General features: G+C 37.4%; 1 protein-coding gene across 1 annotated transcript in view; it reads left to right on the top strand.

Annotated features, from left to right (window-relative positions):
• Positions 1-11,343, top strand: part of Pcsk1 (proprotein convertase subtilisin/kexin type 1) — a 38,001-nt gene extending 26,658 nt beyond the window's left edge. Inside the window, exons 10-14 of the mRNA XM_050122201.1 lie at positions 2,527-2,760; positions 3,744-3,901; positions 4,938-5,071; positions 6,426-6,587; positions 8,548-11,343. Coding sequence (XP_049978158.1) covers positions 2,527-2,760; positions 3,744-3,901; positions 4,938-5,071; positions 6,426-6,587; positions 8,548-8,928 — 1,069 coding nt within the window. The 3' untranslated portion in view covers positions 8,929-11,343. The remainder of the gene's footprint in view (positions 1-2,526; positions 2,761-3,743; positions 3,902-4,937; positions 5,072-6,425; positions 6,588-8,547) is intronic.
• Positions 11,344-21,663: the final 10,320 nt, after the last annotated feature.

Here is a 21,663-nt window from a genome sequence, read left to right as displayed (position 1 = left end):
AGAGTGTTGAATGGAATCCAATCATCCCACCAAACAAAGGAGGCTGATGTGAATAACATGTAGTTTCCATAAAAGGCTGAAGTCTCAGACACCTTACTGTACTTATGAGGAAGAGCTAGGAGACTGGAGAAGAAAGGGAAGGAGAAAGAATCATTTCAGGCTGAAATAATCTATAAAGCAAGACTTTCCTTCCCTAGGCAGTAACCCTTGAGTACAGAATCCCTCAGGGCAAATTATTTCCATGCTCTTTCCCAATTGCTACAGACCCAGATTCTAAAGAGTATATTCTAGAAGCTCTGTGTTCATCCAAGGCATTTTAATGCTAGGGGTACTTTAATCAAGCTTTGGGAATTAATACTCTACTCTTAAGAATTGTATTCTATGACTTCATCCATCTGTGATTATGGGATTGTCCAGTAGAGTACCAAATAAGCAAATTCAGGAGAAAGAAGTTCTCTGCATAAATATTTGTGGTACCATGATTAGTATGTATTAAGCATATCTAAGAAAGCTTGCAGATAGATAATCTTCTTAGTCTTCAAAGGCAAATCAGAACACTTTTAATAGGAAAGAAAAATTCTCAAGAGAATCATTGGATCCTACCACACCTTTGCAGATAGTCAATAAAAAGATGAACCTCTGACTTTATTAAAGTTGAGAGAAACAGAAATAAACCATCAATATTGCTCAAAGCCTTCAGGGAACAAACCCCCAGAACATTTATGGAATTCTCTTTGCTACAGAGGACACACCTGTGGAGGTCAGAGGATACCTTGCAAGAGTCCGTTCTCTCTCCTTCCACCAAGCAGCTGTTGGGGGTAGCAGCCAGATCAACAGGCTTGATGTGAGGTGCCCCTACTTGTTTGCCAATCCATATACTCTTGTGCCTGGTGTTCTTCTGTGTATTTTCTGAACATGATAGAATGAGGTAATAAGTTTTCAGTCCTTGTGGCTAAATCCTTGCTAAAGCAACTGAAAATAAGACACAAAACAGATGAGTGGACCAGTATGTAGTAATATGGAGAAAAGAGAAACATCAGAGCATGGTATGACCTCCAGGAGCATGTTGGGAAGAGCTGGACATCTCATCAGGGTAGTCAAGGAAGGTCTCAACCTGTTGTAAAACTTTGAGTCTCCAACGTTAACATATTATTGACAAAGTAATTTTACTAAAACATCAAATGTCACCATATTCTTAAACAAAAGTCCAGAATAATTCCCACTGTCTATATGATAAAATTGAAGCTGACTCTATGACATTCAGCATCTTCAGGCTTCTGACTCAGCTCACCTCATTGTCTCTTCTCTGCTATAGCATACAGATTGTAATCTGGCCCCAGCTGTTCTCCCACATCATGCTACTTCTGCTCCTGTTGCCATGGACTCCCTTTCAGAAGCTCTACTAACCCTTCAAAGTTCACCTCACATACATCTTCCCAGAAAAGATATTCTCCAGGCTTTCATAGTACATTAAGTTATAAATGCAGCATTCAGCATAGAAAGTTACATAAAAGGCTTTTTAACTGCACTGCACATTTCTGAAGAACCAGAACCACCTCCTTGAATATTCTAATAATATTTAGCATAGTACCTTTCAAGACTAATCTCATGAAGCCAAGAGTTTATTGATAACTTTCATTTATTTTCATCCCTCATTATCTGCCAAGGATCAGATTTAGGATCATGTTCTACAAGGCTCAAGTCTCTTATATGAAATAATATAGTAACTGTAAACAATGTATGCACACCTCATATATTTTAAGTAATTTTCAAATTACTTACAATACGTAATACAATGTAAAGCCTATGTTGCATGGCACTGTTTAAAGAAAGGTAACAAGGAAAAGTATATACACAACAGTACATATGAAAATTTTTCTTTTGAAATATTTTTGATCGGTGTTTGTTTGAATCATAAGTATGTGGAACCCAGGAATATAGAGCTCTGACTACATTAAAAAAAAAAGAAGGCAAGATACTGCATGACACATTATAGTTCTCAATGACACTTAGATGAAGAGGTGTCGGAGAGGTGGGAAAGACGGATGAGAGATGTTGGTTTCTTGTTTGTTTGTTTACTTTGGTCCATTTTAAATTAATATGTTTTTAAATTTTCTTTTGAGAGGATGCTACAGCAGTGAGAGAGAGATATGCAGGGACTGGGAAATGAGCAGAATTAGGATACACGGTGTGAAATTACCAAAGAATCAATAAAAATTAAATAAAAAACAAAAGAAATTGCTTTAGATAAATACAAATATCTAGAGTCCGGAACAAAATTTCTCACGTCAACAGTGCTTGAGGTTGAATTTTATTGACAGTAAGAGTTTAACTTGAATACTCTAGGTAAAAATTTTTAGTATTATATTGAGTTCTAAATAAAAGAACGTAGCATTAAACAATAGAATATATATTTACAAAAGGTATTTAATAATCCCTAGAAGGAAATGTTTATTCTTAGCACTTGAATTTATAATAGTACTTTATTTTATCCCTAAAAGATACTTTGGGTCACTTTCTCTCTAGCCCAAATCTCACCTGGAGAGACATGCAGCATTTGGTTGTCTGGACCTCTGAGTATGACCCATTGGCCAATAACCCAGGTTGGAAAAAGAATGGTGCAGGCTTGATGGTGAACAGTCGGTTTGGATTTGGTTTGCTAAATGCCAAAGCTTTGGTGGATCTGGCTGATCCTAGGACCTGGAGAAGTGTGCCTGAGAAGAAAGAATGTGTTGTAAAAGACGATGCCTTTGAGCCTAGGTAAGGATCTGCAGGGATTTTAAACAATGTCATGCCCCCAGCACGGTTTGGGTAAGGTTTGTCACTGAAGTTTTCTCATACACTTGGTCATATGAATTAGCTGAGGATGGAGTTCACAGAACAGCGTTCACTTTGTCTGTGTCCCTCTGGGGAGTCATGGAGAAACCTAAGATCTGCTAGTCATGCCAACGTCTTTCCATTTTCTTCCTGCAGGCCACCTGCAGTGTAAAGCTAAGCCTTAAAGGCATCTTTGTTTTGTATAACAGTAAGACAAAACATCCTCAAACCAATACCAATCAACAATTAGTTTTAAGATTCTTTCTCTGGGGTTAGTATATAAAATGAAAAATAAATTTTTTAAATAAGAAATATGAAAAAATATTCTTTCTCAAATAAAAATATTAAGTTTGTTTTGAAAATGCAATTTAGCATTGATGGAATCCAGTACTTGCCAACTAGTGTTACCTAAAGCTTATTTCAGAAGCCCTACTTCCTACTGCATTTCTTTATGGATTATCCTGGCTCATTGTGTGTGGTTATGGAAACAGAATCTGCTATAATTGTCATTATGTTTTTATCAAGGTGACCATAATGCTAATAAAAATCCACTCACACAAATTCCCCAAGCCTGAAAAGCATAGAAACATGCCTTAGGAAGGCCTTATACACGAATCTAATTTTTATGAGGATCTGATTGCTATCATTGTTATGGACCACTTTTGTTGGACTGAAGACAAAACTGAACTTGATTGTACATCAATAGCATCATATTTATATATTTGCATTCCTTACCATTTCTTAGGCATTAAATTCTCCTACAGATAATTCTGAATTGACCTCTCGTTCAGATAATTATATAATAATTATAAGCCTTGCTGACTCTCTGGTCAAGACATGCATGCACCTGTGCAACTGTTTCAAAAAAGCAAAAGGATGGCAGGAAAGTTCCCCTTTCTTTAATGTTGCTTCTCTAATGTATGTAGAGCCCTGAAAGCTAATGGAGAAGTGATTGTTGAAATCCCAACAAGAGCTTGTGAAGGACAAGAAAATGTTATCAAGTCCCTGGAACATGTACAGTTTGAAGCAACAATCGAATATTCTCGTAGAGGAGACCTTCATGTCACACTCACTTCTGCTGCAGGTAAGCTTCAACAACCAATCAATGACTGTAGGACCAAGTCTCATTGTATCCATATACTATTCTTTAAAACATCCTCTTTCTGTTGGTGGTAGATTCTTTTTTCCTGCTCACTACCACTAGATCCTAGGTAAAGGGTTTGACCTACTCCAGTATGATAATTCATAAACTTTTCTGAAATCACTGATTTCAAACTACATTCTCTTCCCTAAGTTAAAGACTGAGCATTTACATCTCTTAGGTGACAGTGATATATTTTCAATAATTATCAACTTATAAATATGTCTGGATTATTGAAGTAATCAATTGAAAAGTTAAGAATTGTGACCCATAAAGTTAAATGAGAATAGTGATTAAATCTTCACAGTGATACAAATAAAAATACATAATAATATAAACTTTACCCTATTCCTGAGAGTGTCCTAGTTAAGATGATTTAAGAACTGTTTAGCCATAAACCACAATCCAACCAAAAGTTGTCTCAATATATTTAAGTATGTTGATGGATCGGTGAGATAGGTAAAGGCACCTGCTGTTAAGCCTGATGGTCTGAGTGCCATCCCCAGGACCCATGTGATAGAAGGAGAGAACTGATTCCCACAAGTCATCCTCTGAATTTCACACATGTACCTTTGCTCACACACATATATGCACAAGCCTTCAAGCACAAACACATGCACACACACAAACACATATACACAAATAAATAAAAATATATTATTAAAATTTCTTGCAAAATATTTTGATAACATTCAACTGAATAATTTCATCTTCCATAGACAATAGACAAGCAAAGATGTGCTAATTGACTCTGTGATCTTTCTGGCATATGAAGTCTTAGAGCTTGCAGAAGTATACTTTCTAGATGCCTTGGAGTTTGCCTAAAATACTACTAAGATTTCTAGCCTCTCACACTGACAGACTATATATAGTTCAGTTATTCTTACCATTATTCATCAGTTATTAAATGCTACAGTGAATCCTATGATCAGACTGTCAGGTCAGGATATTCACTAACATGTTTGTTGTATGAAAATAGGAACCAGCACCGTACTGTTGGCTGAAAGGGAGCGGGATACATCCTCCAATGGCTTTAAAAATTGGGACTTCATGTCTGTTCACACATGGGGAGAGAATCCTGTAGGCATCTGGACATTGAAAATTACAGACATGGTAAGCATGAGTAAGAAGACAAAGAAACAAAACTCATTTTCAAATACTTTGAAGTACTTTAAAATGTTGATGACATCCCTAGTTAGGTCCTAATAAACTTGACCTGTCCACTTTTTAGCAGAAGAAAGATAAAAGTATAGGGTTGCCCTGCCCCCTTAGTTATATAGACAATAATTTTAAGAGACTACTAAACTCAGTTATGCTGTAAGGGAGGAAAAAAATGTATGCAGCCAGCCATGTGACCTGTGGTCCCTAGAATCATCCATAATCACAGAGACACCTGGCTATGAAAGCACCTTTGGTAGGATATTTTGCTGGAATCAAGGAGAGTATCCCTACAACTCATCCGCAGCTCTCACTGAGTAGCGGGTTCCTGTTTCAGGTTAAGCAAGACATTTTATTTAATATCTTATTTCTACTTTTAGTAACAAAAATACACTACGGTTTTTTTTTAAATTTTGATTTCTAAAGCTCAAATGATACTCAACAACATTGCAGGTATAGAACCCTCCAGACTTTATTTGGAGAATAGAGACTCTCAGCTGGTAAAAACCTTTAAGACCAGAGAAATTTGGAATTCTGAAATACTTCTGGTTGCAAACATTTCAGATGAAATATTTGTGCTAATACTCTTTATGACTTGTTAAAGTACAATGCCACAAGGATCAAATGGCAGGGCTGACTCTGACTTGAAGCCAAATAGCTGAATTCTTAGTTTCTGTGCCATTCCCCTGCTTTCGCTGAAGGCTGTGATGTAAATTGATGTAAATTTATGATGTTCCATCTTTGAGGTCTGAGAGAAAAGTGTAAGGACCAGCAGTGCAGATCTCATTGCCTAGATAATTTTTAAAAAATAAATGACTTTAAACTTCAAAAGATGAACCTGGATTTCCTGAAAGAGCAGTCAGTGCTCTTAATCACTGAGCCACCTTCCTAGCCCCTCCTGAATTCTTGAGCTCAGTTTCAGCTGTGGGAAACTAAGCTCAACGGCTTACTATGATGGGTCCACTTCATGTCACATCCATACAGTCTGATGCCTCAGGTGTAGATGTTTGATTTACGGATGTTTCAGAAACAATCAGCTTCTCAAGAACAGGACCAATGTGACAAAACAAATTCACCCGGGAACTCTGCTTTTTGAAAATGAGTGTGAGGCAATCAATCAGTCAAAATGCTGGACTTCCATAGCATTAGAGGAGTGGATCCAGCAGTTCCTTTCAAAACAGATCTTTGAATGTGAAATGCACAACCTCTTAAAATTAGATTTTAACTATGAGATTCTCTAGGCATTTTGAATAGGTTTGTTTTATAATTGAAACACAGACTAAAATATACATGTGCTTGTTGTTGCCAGTCTGGAAGAATGCAAAATGAAGGAAGGATTGTGAATTGGAAGTTGATTTTGCATGGGACCTCCTCTCAACCAGAGCACATGAAGCAGCCCCGTGTGTATACGTCCTACAATACTGTCCAGAATGACAGGAGAGGAGTGGAGAAGATGGTGAATGTGGTAGAGGTCTGTGCAGCTCTGCTCCTGCTGTGTGCACTCTGTTTGTGAACAGTAGTAAACAATGAGCGAGGGAAGATGCATCTAGTTTTTACAAAGGGAAAAATTCATGTATAAATAGAGAGAAAGGGCTTGGGAGAGAAAAACTGTTGGTTCTGAACTGGATGAACCTTTGTTTTTTTCGTATAGTCTTAAATCTGGAGTTCATTAATTAAAGTTGATGAACATAAAATTAAATTTCATAACATAAATTTTATTCATGTATGACAACATATTGCAAATCACGTTGGGTCTTACATGGTTGTGTATACCTATTATAATATATTATGCAGTATTTTATTTCAGGGCAATTATTCCATATTAGTTGGGCAGTGGTGACACACACCTTTAGGATTAAGCACTCAGGAGGCAGAGGCAAGTGAATCTCTGAGTTCAAGGCTGGTCTGGTCTCTGGTCTACAGAGTGAGTTCCAGGATGGTCAAGGCTATACAAAGAAACCCTGTCTCAAAACAAAAAAAAAAAAACATATAACTTTGTAATAATGTCAGTCTTATTTTATTTTATTTAAACTGTAATTTCTGTAATCTAGACAGAAAATATTTAAAGAAAGGAGACCAAGGTTAGACAGTCAAATCATGAAAGCTTCTCTTCACTAATTTCTCTTTAGAATTGGCACTTAGCTGACATGCCTTGTCATCATTAAGAAGAGTTATGAAATTACAGCTTCTCTCAGAAAAATTCATAGTGTAGCCAGTATGTTCCTAGTTCCAGGAGCTATTGGCTCTGCCTTTTTTTAGAAGCTTCGAAGAGAGGCCATCTGTTTCCTCACATCCCCAGCATCTGATATAGTGCCTCACTGGAATGATCTACCCTAAGTGGGAGATCTCTCTACTGGATGTTTTAGAAGGTTTTGAGGCATGACAATTACAGGAGGAACTTATAAACTAACTTTGAAAAATCCTCAAATAGGCTTCTGGCTTTGTTTGTATTCTACTAAGCTTAGTCCAGGTACAGTTTCTCCACAATTGAGGAGAGTTCACACTGTGGATGTTTCTACAAGATTGTGGAGCAATACTATAGAGGCCACATATTTTTGTGATTCCTTTCCAGGTGTTAACAGGACTTTTCCTTGTTGAAGTATTGAAATATGATCAGCCCTTATGCTGGGTTCTAAATTCCTAAAGTCCACCAAGTATAGAGCAAAAATATTTGAAGCAACTGCCTTTGTACTGAACAAGTACAGACTTACTTACCTTTATCTATTCCCTTAAATAATGCAATATAACAAGTATTTACACTTTATTAAGTATTATAAATGCCCTAAAGATGATACTGTATACTAGAGGATATATATAGGCTATATAGCAATCCCTTCAATTCTATGCAAAGGACTTGAATATCTGTTGATTTGGGTATCATGGAAAGACCTAAATGACAACTGTTTTTCCATAATGGTTGACAAAGAGCCATTTCTCAGATCTCCCAGCTCCTGCTCATGACCCCTTATTGGGATTTTCTCCAAGTCAAATAGCTTATGAGAAGATCATAGGTCCTCTAGTCAGCCACATTTGCCCATAGCAAGCAACTGATGCCATACAAGCAAGTTGTTAAATACTTACTGTCATTTCCCCAAATGGATTAGCTTGTAGCAGGCTTTATAGTGAAGGAATACAGCACATTGAATACATACTTGCATAGTCTCAGTCTCCAATGCCACCAGACATAGAAGCATTCTGATTTCTATTTAATAGCTAAAATTTTGGGAGACTGAAATGTTGCCAAAGTTGAGCCAGTAAGTGGGAAAATAAGAGATGAGATACAAAACCTTATAACTCCAAACCTTGTGCTCTCTCTGCTCTGCAAATTGCTTCTCAAGGGACCTGTAGTGGGCTTGAGTTAAGTCTGCATCTAGCTTTTCTGGCTGTAAATAATGAATTTCCCCCTTTGTTGATGATATTTTGTATTTCAGGAGCAGCCCACACAAAAGAACCTGAATGACAATCTACCAGTGCCTCAAAGCTCCAGCAGCAGCAGTGTGGAGGGCAGAAGAGATGAGCTAGCACAAGGGGCTTCTTCAGAGGCCATACTACGGCTCCTACAAAGTGCTTTCAGCAAAAACCCACCTTCAAAGCAATCACCAAAGACGTCTCCAGGTGCAAAGCTCAGCATCCCCTATGCGAATTTCTATGAAGCACTGGAAAAGCTAAACAAACCCTCCCGGATTGAAGACTCTGAGGACAATCTGTATAGTGACTATGTTGATGTTTTCTATAATACCAAACCTTATAAGCATAGAGATGATAGGCTGCTGCAAGCTCTTGTAGACATTCTGAATGAGGAAAATTCTTAAGTGTGTGGCCCCAAGTTGGAAATATTCATGAATCCTCCTGGGTCTGGAGCTGTGTCACTGATTCCTATGCTTATTATGTCCTTTGTGGTTCTTTTATCTTTCCTCTTCAAACTGTACCTTGGGGTGAGTTCCAAAAAGAAAATCAACTTCATGAATGGGTCTCAGTATTTAAGAATGTCTTCCCTATCTGTATGAGTCAAGCAACCATCTTTCTAAAGTCACTGTTGACATACAACTCTTTACCAAATGGAATGGGTCCTTGAGCCTCCCCATTTCATATCTCACAAAGAATAGGAAAAGACTAGGAGATTTATTTTAACTTGGAAAAGTAATCTACAAAGGTTGGAGGCTACAGCTTATCTCGTTTCCTATTTTTGCAATAGAGTTCTTTGAATTTTTATCTTAAGGAAGCATTCATAAAGCATATAGTGAGAGTTCACAGCTCACTAAAGACCCTAGGCCTCTCTCTATCATGTGATGCTCATGCGGAGGCTGCTGATCTGACCATCTTAGAGAGGGTAGAATAAAATACATTATTTACATATGGAAGCAGATCTTAAATTTTATAGTAACTAACTAGAATAGTTACAGAATATTCCTCTTGATTGGCATGCAATGCAGAGATCTCTGTGGATCCAGAGATGGCTGTGACTCATACTGTATATGGTCTGGTCTTTTATTTTCCCTTTTGCCTTGTATATTTCCTTTCTGAGACACAAGCTCAAAACTCAAAGAACTAATCCATGCCATTTTCTCAGAACAAAATTAAACTTAAGGTTGGGAAATTCCTAGTCATAGTTTTGTTTAATAACAAGTAACTACTCAATATAGAGAGAGCCAATGTATTAACAGGGAATATGTTAATTAAAGAGGAGAAGCAATGAGAGTGTTTTCACAAATCATGTTCCTAGGACAGGTTCCTCTGACTTTCTGCAAATGAGTGTTCATTTCTGGATACCACAGGGTATTCTCCAATCTCCGAGGACAATATTCAAATTCTTACCAATTTTATTCCATGTTTCAAATCAGAAAACAGGTAGGCAGCACTTAAGTCTTATTTGTCCTTTCTGTAAGTTATACATAATGTATTGAAAATGTGAAAATGTGTTCACGGTGTGAGATTTCACATAAAATCTGATTTTCAGACTCATCTTCCATCATGGCAATAGCTGGCTCGAGATAGCATCTTCCTAGTAAGATTCGAAGTCTAGGCTTCCCTGGCCAACTTTCTTACAATGGCTGCTTTATTTTACTACTTGGTATCCCATGGGAATTTATCCCTTTTTAATTAAAGTGTGTTAGTTATAGAAAATAAGGTTTCAGTTTGACATTCTCCTGCAAGTATTTCATGTACTTGGTCAATGTCTATCCCCATTAACCTCTTTTCTGCCTGTCCCTGCTTACTTACCTCCTATTCACAAGTATTCTTGCTTCCAATTCCTTGTCTTTTCATTTCATCCGGATTCAATATATGAGAGAAAATGTGATATTTGTCTTTCTATGAATGTGATTTTTCCCGCATTAAATGGATCTGTATAAAGTGTAAATGCATTAAGAAAAAAGATAACCCTTGATTACTTCCAGGCAGGCTCTGCCATTAATAATTGAGTTTGCAATGACTTAGTTAGTTTGGTGCATTTATAAGGAAGAGAGTACTTGGAATTTTAAAATACCTCTGAAGTTTTAATATGAGCACTTAATCTTATATCACCTGGATGTTCATTTGTACTTCTCTTTGACTGGAGACCCCCACTTCCTTATTGTAATATGCCAATGTAGACTCTAGTTAACTATATGCCTGCATCTACAATTGAATTTCTGTTTGCACATTTTCTACAAAATCTGAGCATTCTACAGCTACTCCTAGCATTGAGCCAATTCAGAAAGACAACTCATTTGCTTTGGTTTGCGTGTGGTTAGTATGACAATGTTCACCTCCTTGTTTCATCATTTGAATTTGTACATAGCAAGGCTTTCTCCAGAGCCATGTCCATGATGCCTAGAAGGTTTGAAGTTGCCCTTTGTCCTTGAAGGTTTTACATTGTTTTTACTATAAAGTTTAAATGAATTTTCCACTGTTGTAGCATGTTAAAACTAAAAATGCCTTATGAGTTATTACATTAAATTTCAACTAATTAAAAATGGCCTGGAGGATAATATTGGTAATTGATAATTAGTGATTTAAAATAATGAAAGAGTTGGAGGTTGACCCCATTCTTCCCTAATTCTTATACTAAATATATGGAGATTTTCTTCAGCCCTCTCTAATAATATATTTTCCCTGTAAGAACTTCAACCAACTCATGGGCTATAGCCAAAGGTTCATTCTGGATAAGCTTTAATATTAGACAATACCATGTTTGAATGTTTCCAACCTGCAGTATATATTGCCTAGACATAAAATATTTTTGTCAGTCTTCTTAGTGCCTATGTGGATTTTGTGAAAATGTTAAAAATAATAATTATATAATATTTCCCTTGGAATTTTAAGCTATATTTTCTTTACAGGTATTTATAATATACCAATTCTTTTATCAAACAGAATTTTAAAAAGCATAATAAATTATATTGAAGAATCAAAAGCTTTCATGATATTAAGAATGTTTCATCCAATAAAATATTTTTGAAAGGCATGCCCCTTGTGAATGGAAAAGTATATCTATAGATAGATAGATAGATAGATAGATGATAGATAGATAAATGTGTGTGTTTGTGTGTATGTATAAAAGTATATCTGTGTGTGTGCATATGTATGTGATGTGATAATAAAAGTTATGTTCATCTAATATCCTAAAACAATGTACAACTGAGTCTAACATGGTCTTAGAATTCTTAATGGATTTCCTGCATTACACACTTGATGTATTAATCAGAATATGTAAGTATACTTATAAATAAGAAGAATAAATGGTTCTTCACTAAGTCAAAAAGGAAAGGCTCATATTTGCAACAAAAATAGTTTTTCTCTTTTTCCCAATGATTTTTCCAAATGGACTTTTTAGAAAAATGGGAGGTTTACAATAAAATGTTGATTAACTCATTTTTAGGAAGCCAGACCTTCTTAGAGACAGATTAAGTGCCTACTTGAACAGGCACATGTCATTTTCCTATTCAACCCAGGCTTTCATTGTTCATGACAATACAAGAAAGCTGTGTGACTGAGCCTTAACTGAGGTGTTGAGGAGGAGAAAAGGCAGACAAAACTGAACGGACTCACAGCCTTGCAGAAATCGTTTGTGACATTTTGGTTTATAGGCCAAAGTAATGCAGCCAAACTTTGGCCACTTCTTCCAAGATGCCCCTTGATCAAGCCTCCAGTCTCAATCCTCAGGACAGTATTTCCTCATGCACAAGCTACCATCCCCCTCAAAATTCTACAGCTCAGAAACAGACCCTTCTGTCTCTGAAGATGGGTTTCCCTGACAACCAACTTTCTCCTCCTAAGAGACCAATCATTTAAGCGAGAATAATATTTCAAGTATTCCAGAGGGATTGTTCTAAAAGCGCTTTGTTCTTCTAGTTCAGACATTTTGTAAGCATTACTCTTGACCAATGCATCAATAAGAAAGTGACTATAGGCATTTCATGTGCATCATTGTCATGCAATTGTCCAGATAGATAGAAATCACTTTTATGGTTTCTCTACCATGTGCACAACTTCAAGACACTTGTCCTAAAATGCTGCAAAACACTTTGTTTGCTTTCACATGTCCAGCTGGATTTCTCTATTGAACTTGAGGAGGAAATATACATAATTCAAAAAAAGTCCTTGAGTTGTGTTGAGGGATATTTGTACACTGTGTGAAGATGTGTCACTGAGTTTGCTTTAATAAAAGTTGAATGGTCAATAACTAGGCAAAAGAGGTTAGGCAGAACTTCCAGGCAGAGAGAGGAACTCAGGGGATAAACCTAGGCCCACAAAATTAGCAAGACACAGAATGGATTGGATGAGAGGTAAAGAGCTATGTGGCAGAATGTAGCTTAATAGAAACAGATTAATTGAAGATATAGGAGCTAGTGGGACAAACCTAAGCTAAAGTCAAGCTTTCATAATTTATACCAAGTCTCTGTGCCATTACTTGGGGGTTGTCAGTTCAAAAAAAGTCCAACATAAAAGATTTACTACATTTTGTACCCAACATGGGGCATGACCACACTAATGAAGAAATCACAGCAGTCAGTGTCTGGGACTCTCCATGAGCACTCACAACAGTCAGCTGCCACTTATGGGGAGTTTAGAAAGCAGGCTCAGTAGCTTCTGAGAGTTGGGGGAGGTAAACACAGCTCCCAGGTGGTACCTCAGGCAGAAGGGCAGAGTCAGACATCAATGACATATGCTAGCAGAACAAGCCTAAGTTAAGACCAAGCTTTCATCATTAATAATAAGTCTCTGTGACATTATTTAGGGACTAGTGATCCAAAGAAAGTCCAGCAAGAAAGACATGATGCAGGGCTGTCTTTTATTAACTGAATTTGTACTTTATAACTACCTCTCAGCCCCATCAATGTCCCCTCCTTTCTCTAAATTCTTGCCATGCATAACATTTTGTTTTATTTCATGATTCATTGAGTTTAACCAGGGCTCTCTATGTGGCCATTTGTTTGAAATTATCCATTGGAACTTGGTAAAGGTAAAGACTTCCCCTCTCTAGAATTTTCAGTAGCCAATAATTCATCAGGGATGAATAGGACCTCATGATCCAATAACAGATTTCTTGCAGGGCCATTTTTGTGCAGTCCTAGCAATGACAACAGCAGCTGATATAAGTTCAAGATCCCAATGGCTGTATTGCATGTAGAGGATGATATTTCTCAGTCTTTCTCCCTACTTTTCAGCTCTCACATTATTTCTGTCCTGAAACATTCTGAACCATAGATTGGGAGGTGCAAATGTCTCACTTGTGACTGAGAACTCAACTGTCACTTATTCTCAGCCCCTTGAATGAGTATTCACTACAGTTCATTGCAAAAGGGGACTTCTCATTATGGGTATAAATATAGGTAGAGTATAGTTTGACATTATGTAATTTAACTAAATCAAAGTTGTAAGTTTATAACAGATAAACTTAATTTTTGAGTTTTTTAAAAATATTTTTATTGATTTCTCTCAGATAAGCCTCTACCTTCCAGTGCCCCAAATTTGTATCCTTATTATTTTTAATTTAATAATTCATTGGCTTCAATTTGCCTTGTCCATATAATTCTGAGTGTAGGAACATCCACTGGAGTAAGATGTACCTAGGAGTTCACCCTAAAAGAAAATTGACTCTCCATCCCTGATGTGGGAGTGTCATATATCATTCTGTTGATTTCATTGATTAAGTAATAAAGAAACTGCTTGGCTGGCCCTCATAGGTTAAAACATAGGTGGAAGGAATAAACAGAACAGAATGCTGGGAGGAAGAGGAAGTGAGGTCAGACTCGACAGCTCTGCTCTCTAGAGCAGAGACGCCATGCTCCCCTCTCCCAGGCAGACTCGACAGCTCTGCTCTCTGGAGAAACACCATGCTCCCCTCTCCCGGGCAGACGCACGTGATGAAGCAAGCCACCAGGTCAGACATGCTGAATCTTTCCCAGTAAGACTGGCGCTACACAGTTTATTGGAGATGGGTTGATTGGGATATCAGAATTAGCCAGTGAGGGCTAGAGCTAATGGGCCAGGCAGTGTTTAAAAGAATACAGTGTCCGTGTAATTATTTCGGGGCATAAGCTAGCAGGCAGCCGGGGTGCTGGGGACGCAGCCCCGCCATTCCTATTACTACACATCCCCCTGACACCATAGCTCCTTATTTAGGGAAGGGCTCATTAACTCCTTCTTGTTCCATTCTAGAATGCTGGCTGACTTGATTTTGTTGAGGTTCTGAGAATGAATTTATGGAGGCAACATGTGTATGATGCCCAGATGATCCTGTTTCACTCCAGTCCTCCCCAACCTTTGGCTCTTACAGTCTTTAGTCTCTCTTCCATGATGGTCCCTGAATCTTGAGGAGAGGTGTGATATAGGCATTTCATTTATGGCCAATCATTCCACAGCACTTACTCTGTGCACTTCTACACTTTAACCCATGGTGAGTTTTTGTGTTAGGCACCATCCACTATGCAAAGACACTTCTCTGATGAGGAATAAGAGTTGCACTGGGTAAAGAAACATGAATTTAAAGAGATTGATACTTTTATGCCTATTTAGCAAATTAGAGACAAAAACTTTACCAACATAAAGAAGGATGTGTCTATGAAAATACAAGAAACTTACAGAACACTAAACAGACTGGATCAAAAAGAAAGTTCCCTTGTCATATAATAATCAAAGCACTAAACATTCAGAACAAAAAAAGAATATTAAGGGCTGCAAAGGAAAATGACCAAGTAACACATAAAGGCAGATTTATCAGAATTACACTCAACTTCTCAATAAAACGAAGAAAGCCAGAAGGTCCTGGACAGGTGTTATGCAGACACTAAGAGACCATGCATGGCAGTCCAGAATACTATATCCAGCAAAGCTTTCAATCAATGTAGATGGAGAAAACAAGATATTTGGTAATTAAACCAGATTTAATCAATATCCATTAACAAATCTAGCTCTACACAAAGTACTAAAGAAAAAGCTCAAACCTGAGGAAGTTAGCTACACTCACAAAAACACAGGCTATAGATAATCTCACACCAGAAAAATTCCAAAGAAGAGAAAAACACATACAATACCACATACACACACATACACACACACACACACACACACACACACACACACACACACACTAACAGGAACTAGGAATTACTGGTCATTAATTACCCTTTATATCAATGGATTCAATTCACCTATAAAAAGACACTGGCTAACAGACCAGATAAGAAAACAGAATCCATCCTTCTGCTGCATACAAGAAACACACCTCAACCTCAAAGACAGACATTGCCTCAGAGTAAAGGGTGGGAAAAGATTTTCCAATCAAACAAACCTAAGAAACAAGCTGGTGTAGCTATCCTAAAATCTGACAAAATATACTGCAAGCTAAAATGAGTGAAAAGAGATGGAGAAGGTCATTTCATATTCATCACAGGAAAAATCCATCAATATGAAGTCTCAATTCTAAACATTTATGCCTCAATTCCAAGGGCACCCTCATCTGTAAAAGAAACATTACTAAAGCTTAAGTCACACATCAAGTTCCAAGCAATAATAGTGGAAGACTTCAACACACCACATTCACCACTGGACAGGTCTGCCAGACAGAAACTTAACAGAAAAATAAAAGATCTAGCAGATGTTATGACTCAAATTGTCTTAACTGACATCTATAGAACACTTCACCCAAACACAAAAGAATATATCTTCTTCTCAGCACCTCATGGATTCTTCTCCCAAATCAGCCACATACTCAGTAACAAAACAAATCTCAACAGGTCCAAAAAAACTGGAATAACCCTCTGTGTCATCATGGTTTAAAGTTTGTAGGGATAAGTCCTGCCCCTTAGGGGGCATGTTTGCCTTGGGCTAATGTATAAATCTGGCGAGCGCGCTCACAGAGCTCGCTTCTGCTTTTCTGCAGGAATGGTGGTTCTGTAAGTCTATTTCCCCATTAAAGCTGTCTGCATTCGTTTACACCATTACAAAAGTTAGATTCAACAACACTATTTTAGAAAGCCCACACATTCATGGAAACTAAACAACACTCAACTGAATCTCCACTAGGTCAATGAAGATATAAAGAAAGAACTTAAAGAACATTGATGAAAATTACCACATAACATACCCAAACTTATGGGACACAAATGAAAGCAGTGCTAAGAGGAAAGTTCATAGCACTAAATGCCTACACTATACATAAAAAAACTGAAAAAAATCCCACACTGGTGAATTAACTCAACACCAAAAAGCCCTAGAACTAAATGAAGCAAACTCACCAAGGAGGACTAGATGGCAGGAAATAATCAAACTGAGAGCTGAAATCAACAAAATAGAAACAAAGAAATAATTCAAAGAATCAATGAGACAAAGAGCTGGTTCTTCTGAAAATCAACAAAATAGACAAAACCTCTTTCAAACTAACCAAATGCAAAAAGAGAATATGCAAATTATCAAAATCAGAAATGAAAAGGTGATATAACAACAGGCATGGAGGAAATCCAGAGAATTACCAGATCACCCTTCAAAATCCTCTACTCCACAACATTGGAAAGCTTAAAGGAAATTGACAATTTTCATAATAAATATCACATACCAGAATTAAATCAAGACCAGAGAAGCAAATTAAATAGACCTGTAAGTGTTAAAGAAATAGAAACAGTCATCAAAAGCCTCCCAATCAAAAAAAGCCCAGGACCAGATGGTTTCAGCACAGAATTCTGCATGATTTTCAAAGAACTCATGCCAATACTCTTCAAATTGTCTCACACAATAGAAATAGAAGGAACATAAGAAAACACAAAAATTCCAGCATAGGCAAAATAATCCTTTATAACAAAGAAACTTCTGGAGGACACACTATCCCCAACTTCAAACTCTACTATAGAGCTATAGTAATGATGGCAGCTTCCTATTGGCATGAAAACAGACAGGTGGATGAATGGAATCGAAATGATGATCTGGGTATTAATCCAGACACCTAAGAACACCTGATTTTTGACAAAGAAGCTAAAATTATACAATTGAAAAAAGAAAACATCTTTAACAAATGGTGCAGACATAACTGGATACCAACGTGTAGAAGAATGCAAATAGATCCATATCTATCACCGTGCACAAAACTCAAGTCATAATGGATCAGAGACCTCGACACAAAACAAGCCACACTGAACGTCATAGAAGAGAAAGGGAAAAGTAGCCTTGAATGCATTGGCACAGGAGACCATTTCCTAAATATAACCCCAGTAACACAGACACCGGGAGCAACAATTAATAAATGGCACTTTCTGAAACTGAGATGCTTATGTAGAGAAAAGGACACTGTCAACAAGACAAAATGGCAGCCTACAGAATGGGAAAGCATCTTCACCAACCCCACATCTGACTGAGGACTGATCTCCAAAATATACAAAGAACTCAAGAAACTAGACACCAAAATAACAAATAGACCAATAAAAATGGGGGTACAGACATAAACAGAGAACTCTCAAAAGAGGAAGTTCAATTGGTTGAAAGACACTTAAGGAAATGCTCAACATCCTTAGTTATCAGGGAAATGCAAATCCAAACAACTCTGATACTTGTCAGAATAGCCAAGATCAAAATCACTGATGACAACTTATGCTGGAGGGAATGTAAAATAAGGGGGCACTCCCCCATTGCTGGTGGGAGTGCAAACTTGTACAGCCACTTTGGAAATAAGTATGGCAATTTCTCAGAAAACTGGGAATAATTCTACCTCAAGACCCAGCAAAACCACTCTTAGGCATATGCCCAAAGGATGTTCATTCATACCACAAGGACATTTGTTCAGCCTATTCATAGTAGCATTATTTGTAATAGCCAGAACCTGGAAACGACCTAAATGCCCCTCAACTGAAGAATGAATAAGAAAAATATGCTACATTTACACAATGAAGAACTACTCAGTGGTTAAAAAAAATGACATCTTGAAATTTTCAGGTAAATGAATGGAAGCAGAAAAATCATCCTCAGTGACATAACTCAGACCCAGAAAGACAAACACAGCATTCACTTACTCATAAGTGACTTTTAGGCATAAAGTTAAGAATAACCAGCCTACAGCCTAAATTGGAAGCATGAGGGGTGGGAGGGAGGGTGGAAGGGGAAATGGGAGAAAGGAAGGGGAGTGCATAAAAATACATAGTTCATTTAAAAACAATAAAGTATAAAAATCTGATTTTATTTTTGCTGTTTTTTTGCATGTTATGCTTGTTTTATGCTTGTTTGTTTTTATTTCATTGCAAGAGATCTCGGAAGTCCATTTCATCCTTTGGTATTCACTACGAACATTTAAGATGGGAGTGTCTTTCTCAGAATCTCTCTAGACAGATTTTTCCTGGAGCATCTGCCAGGACCAGAATTCTCTCAACTTGAGACATTATCTTGCAGTCAACATCCTCCAGCTAATAATGCCACAGCTTGATTTTAAGTTCTAAAGCATGAGTAAAGCCTACAATCACCATATGCCTGATTATTTCTGGGATATTACAGCTCATACCATTCCCTTGTCTTTGTAAGAAATGAGCAGCACCGGCTGACAGAGAGCAGGTGCCAACTGTGGTCAATAAGGAACATGAGTCAGATCCCACCAGGAGTGATAAAGAGAGAAGAGACTCACTTTCGGAGGAGAAAGAACTCCTCCTTCTTTTTCTTAAAATCACATCTGAGTGAAGAAAAGAAGGAGAAGAAGGATGAAGACGAGGATGAGGAGGATGAGGAGGAGTAAGAGGAGGAAAGAAAGAAAGAAAGTAAGTAAGGAAGGAAGGAAGGAAGGAAGGAAGGAAGTAAGTAAGTAAGAAAGAAAGAAAGAAAGAAAGTAAGAAAGTAAGTAAGTAAGGAAGTAAGTTAGGAAGGAAGAAAGAAAGAAAGAAAGAAAGAAAGAAAGAAAGAAAGAAAGAAAGAAAGCCCACTCGATCACTTGGTCATGGTAGAGTGGCTATTATCCCAGTCTGTTGAGAATGTCCTTGATTTTTGCTATTGAATTAGTATGATTATGATTTCATATGTATTTTGTCTGACAAGATACATACTGTTATCAGAACAAGGATTGTCTTGCATGTTTTAAAATGTGTTGTCAGTACTAAAATCATTGAGTCTCAGAATTAGAAAGAATTGCCTGTGTTTTACAAGTTTCTCACACTTGAGGTAGATGCTGCTCATTCATAGAGACACAGAGCAGAAAGTACTGCTTCTCTCTTCGTAATGGAGGTCCCTCACTGCTGGGGAGACTCTCACTCGGGTCTAGGGATGGCTTGGCCCCACCATGGCTCGCCAAAGACGGTCCTTGCTTAGGTCGCACGAGGCCTTGGTTGGTGGGGGAGGAATTAATTTCAAAAATCCAGTGCTGGTTGCAAGGGCGTGGCTCCCTGCCCCTCGGGGACCACTCCCAAGGTCATAATCAGCTAGTTCCACCTAGTACCTGCAGGGGGAAACTCCCTGTTTTCCGGGATTGCTATCAGGATTGCAGTCTGGTTTTGTCTTCAGTCAGTTCCTGGTGCAGGGTCGCTGAACAGGCTAGCCCTGGATTTTTGATTCTCCTCTTCCTGCTGGGGGAGCTGGAGAGATGGCTCAGCTGTTAAGAGCCTGCTCTTCCAAAGGCCCTGAGTTCAATTCCAGGCAACCACGTGGTGGCTCACAACCATCTGGAATGAGGTCTGGTGCCCTCACAGGCTAGTCCTGGATTTTTTATTTTTCTCTTCCTGCTGGGAGAGTCTGGATTTGTTCAGGTCTTTCAATGCTGTATGTGATCCAGTGGTGGCTGTGCCAGTATGCACTTCAAACACCCATCACCGCTCTGCCGCTGCCGCCACCAGCTGCAGCTCACTTCCAGCAAGTTTTTTTCTTTACCCACGTTTTCTTAAGCATAAATTGTTAACAATAATTTTTAATCTTGGTCATTTTTACGAGGATAAGGTAAAATCTCAGAGTTTTGATTTACATTTCTCTGACAGTTAAAGGATGTTATATTCAAACATTTTTTGAGTGTCTCTCAGTCATTTTAAGTTCGTCTGAGAGTTTTTCAGTTTAGGTCTATAACAAATATTTTTATTGGATTAATTTTTAATAACTAGTTTCTTGAGTTCTTCATATATTTTTGGAAGGGGTTTATGATAAATAAAGATCTTTTCCCACTCTATAGCCTTGTTATACAAAAGATTCTCAATTCAGGAGATCTAATTTATGGTTTCTCACAATGTTTGTGCCACTCAGGCTGTGTTTACGATGTGGCAAGGTATGCTTCAAAAAATTTTTTTTCTGTGAAGTTCAACAAAAATTTTTATATGCTGAGGCCTTTGGCTCATTTGGGCTTAAATTTTGTACATGGAGATGGATATAGATCTATTTTCATTCTTCTACATGTTGGTGTCAAATGAGACCAGCATTATTAGTTTAAAAAAATGCTTCATTTTTCCATTTTTCTATCTGCAAGGCAGACTTGCAGCTTAAGAGGAGGATAGCTTACAAACTTTTGGTTGGATGTTCAATGGTTAAAGCCCTAGTTAATATTCTTATGGGAGACCTTGAGCTGCTAGGTAAAATTCTTACAAAAAACAATTTCCAATAGAGAGCTTAAACAGGCTGCCTAGCAGGTACTCTAACATGTAAACTATAAATCACAGGTAAAGTATACAATAATCAATAAATACAATATATTAATTATAATTCAGCTATGGCAAGTGTGTATATTAAATGTAAAACTTATCCTACAAGAGTTTTATAAAAAAAATTCTGTTTACGGCTAAACCTTCTCAGTTTTGCCAGTTAAGATATTAAACTTTTAATTTAAAACAGTAGCCTGTCTGGTACAAAAGGACAGGATAACATCTGAGAGATGGTTTGACAAAATATTGACTATGATCAATGTTTCTTATACTAAATAATAGATTCATTGATAATTTTAAGATTGATTCCTAGACAATTGCTATTGCTCAATTCAAGGGCAAAAAACAATACTCTTTTCCCAGATGATCATTGCTACTAATGTTATGGCAAAAAATCCCTTAAAGGATTTTATGCTAAAATTTTACAAATGGCTCTTCCAATGGAAGAACTACATATATGGCTAATAATAATAAAAAAAA

This window comes from Alexandromys fortis, unplaced genomic scaffold, assembly GCF_014885135.2.
Source record: "Alexandromys fortis isolate MF-2015 unplaced genomic scaffold, M_Fortis_MF-2015_v1.1 scaffold_163, whole genome shotgun sequence".
Lineage (NCBI taxonomy): Eukaryota > Metazoa > Chordata > Mammalia > Rodentia > Cricetidae > Alexandromys > Alexandromys fortis.
The sequence above is the reverse complement of the archived record's forward strand: the minus strand, read 5'-3'. Positions and strand labels throughout refer to the sequence as shown.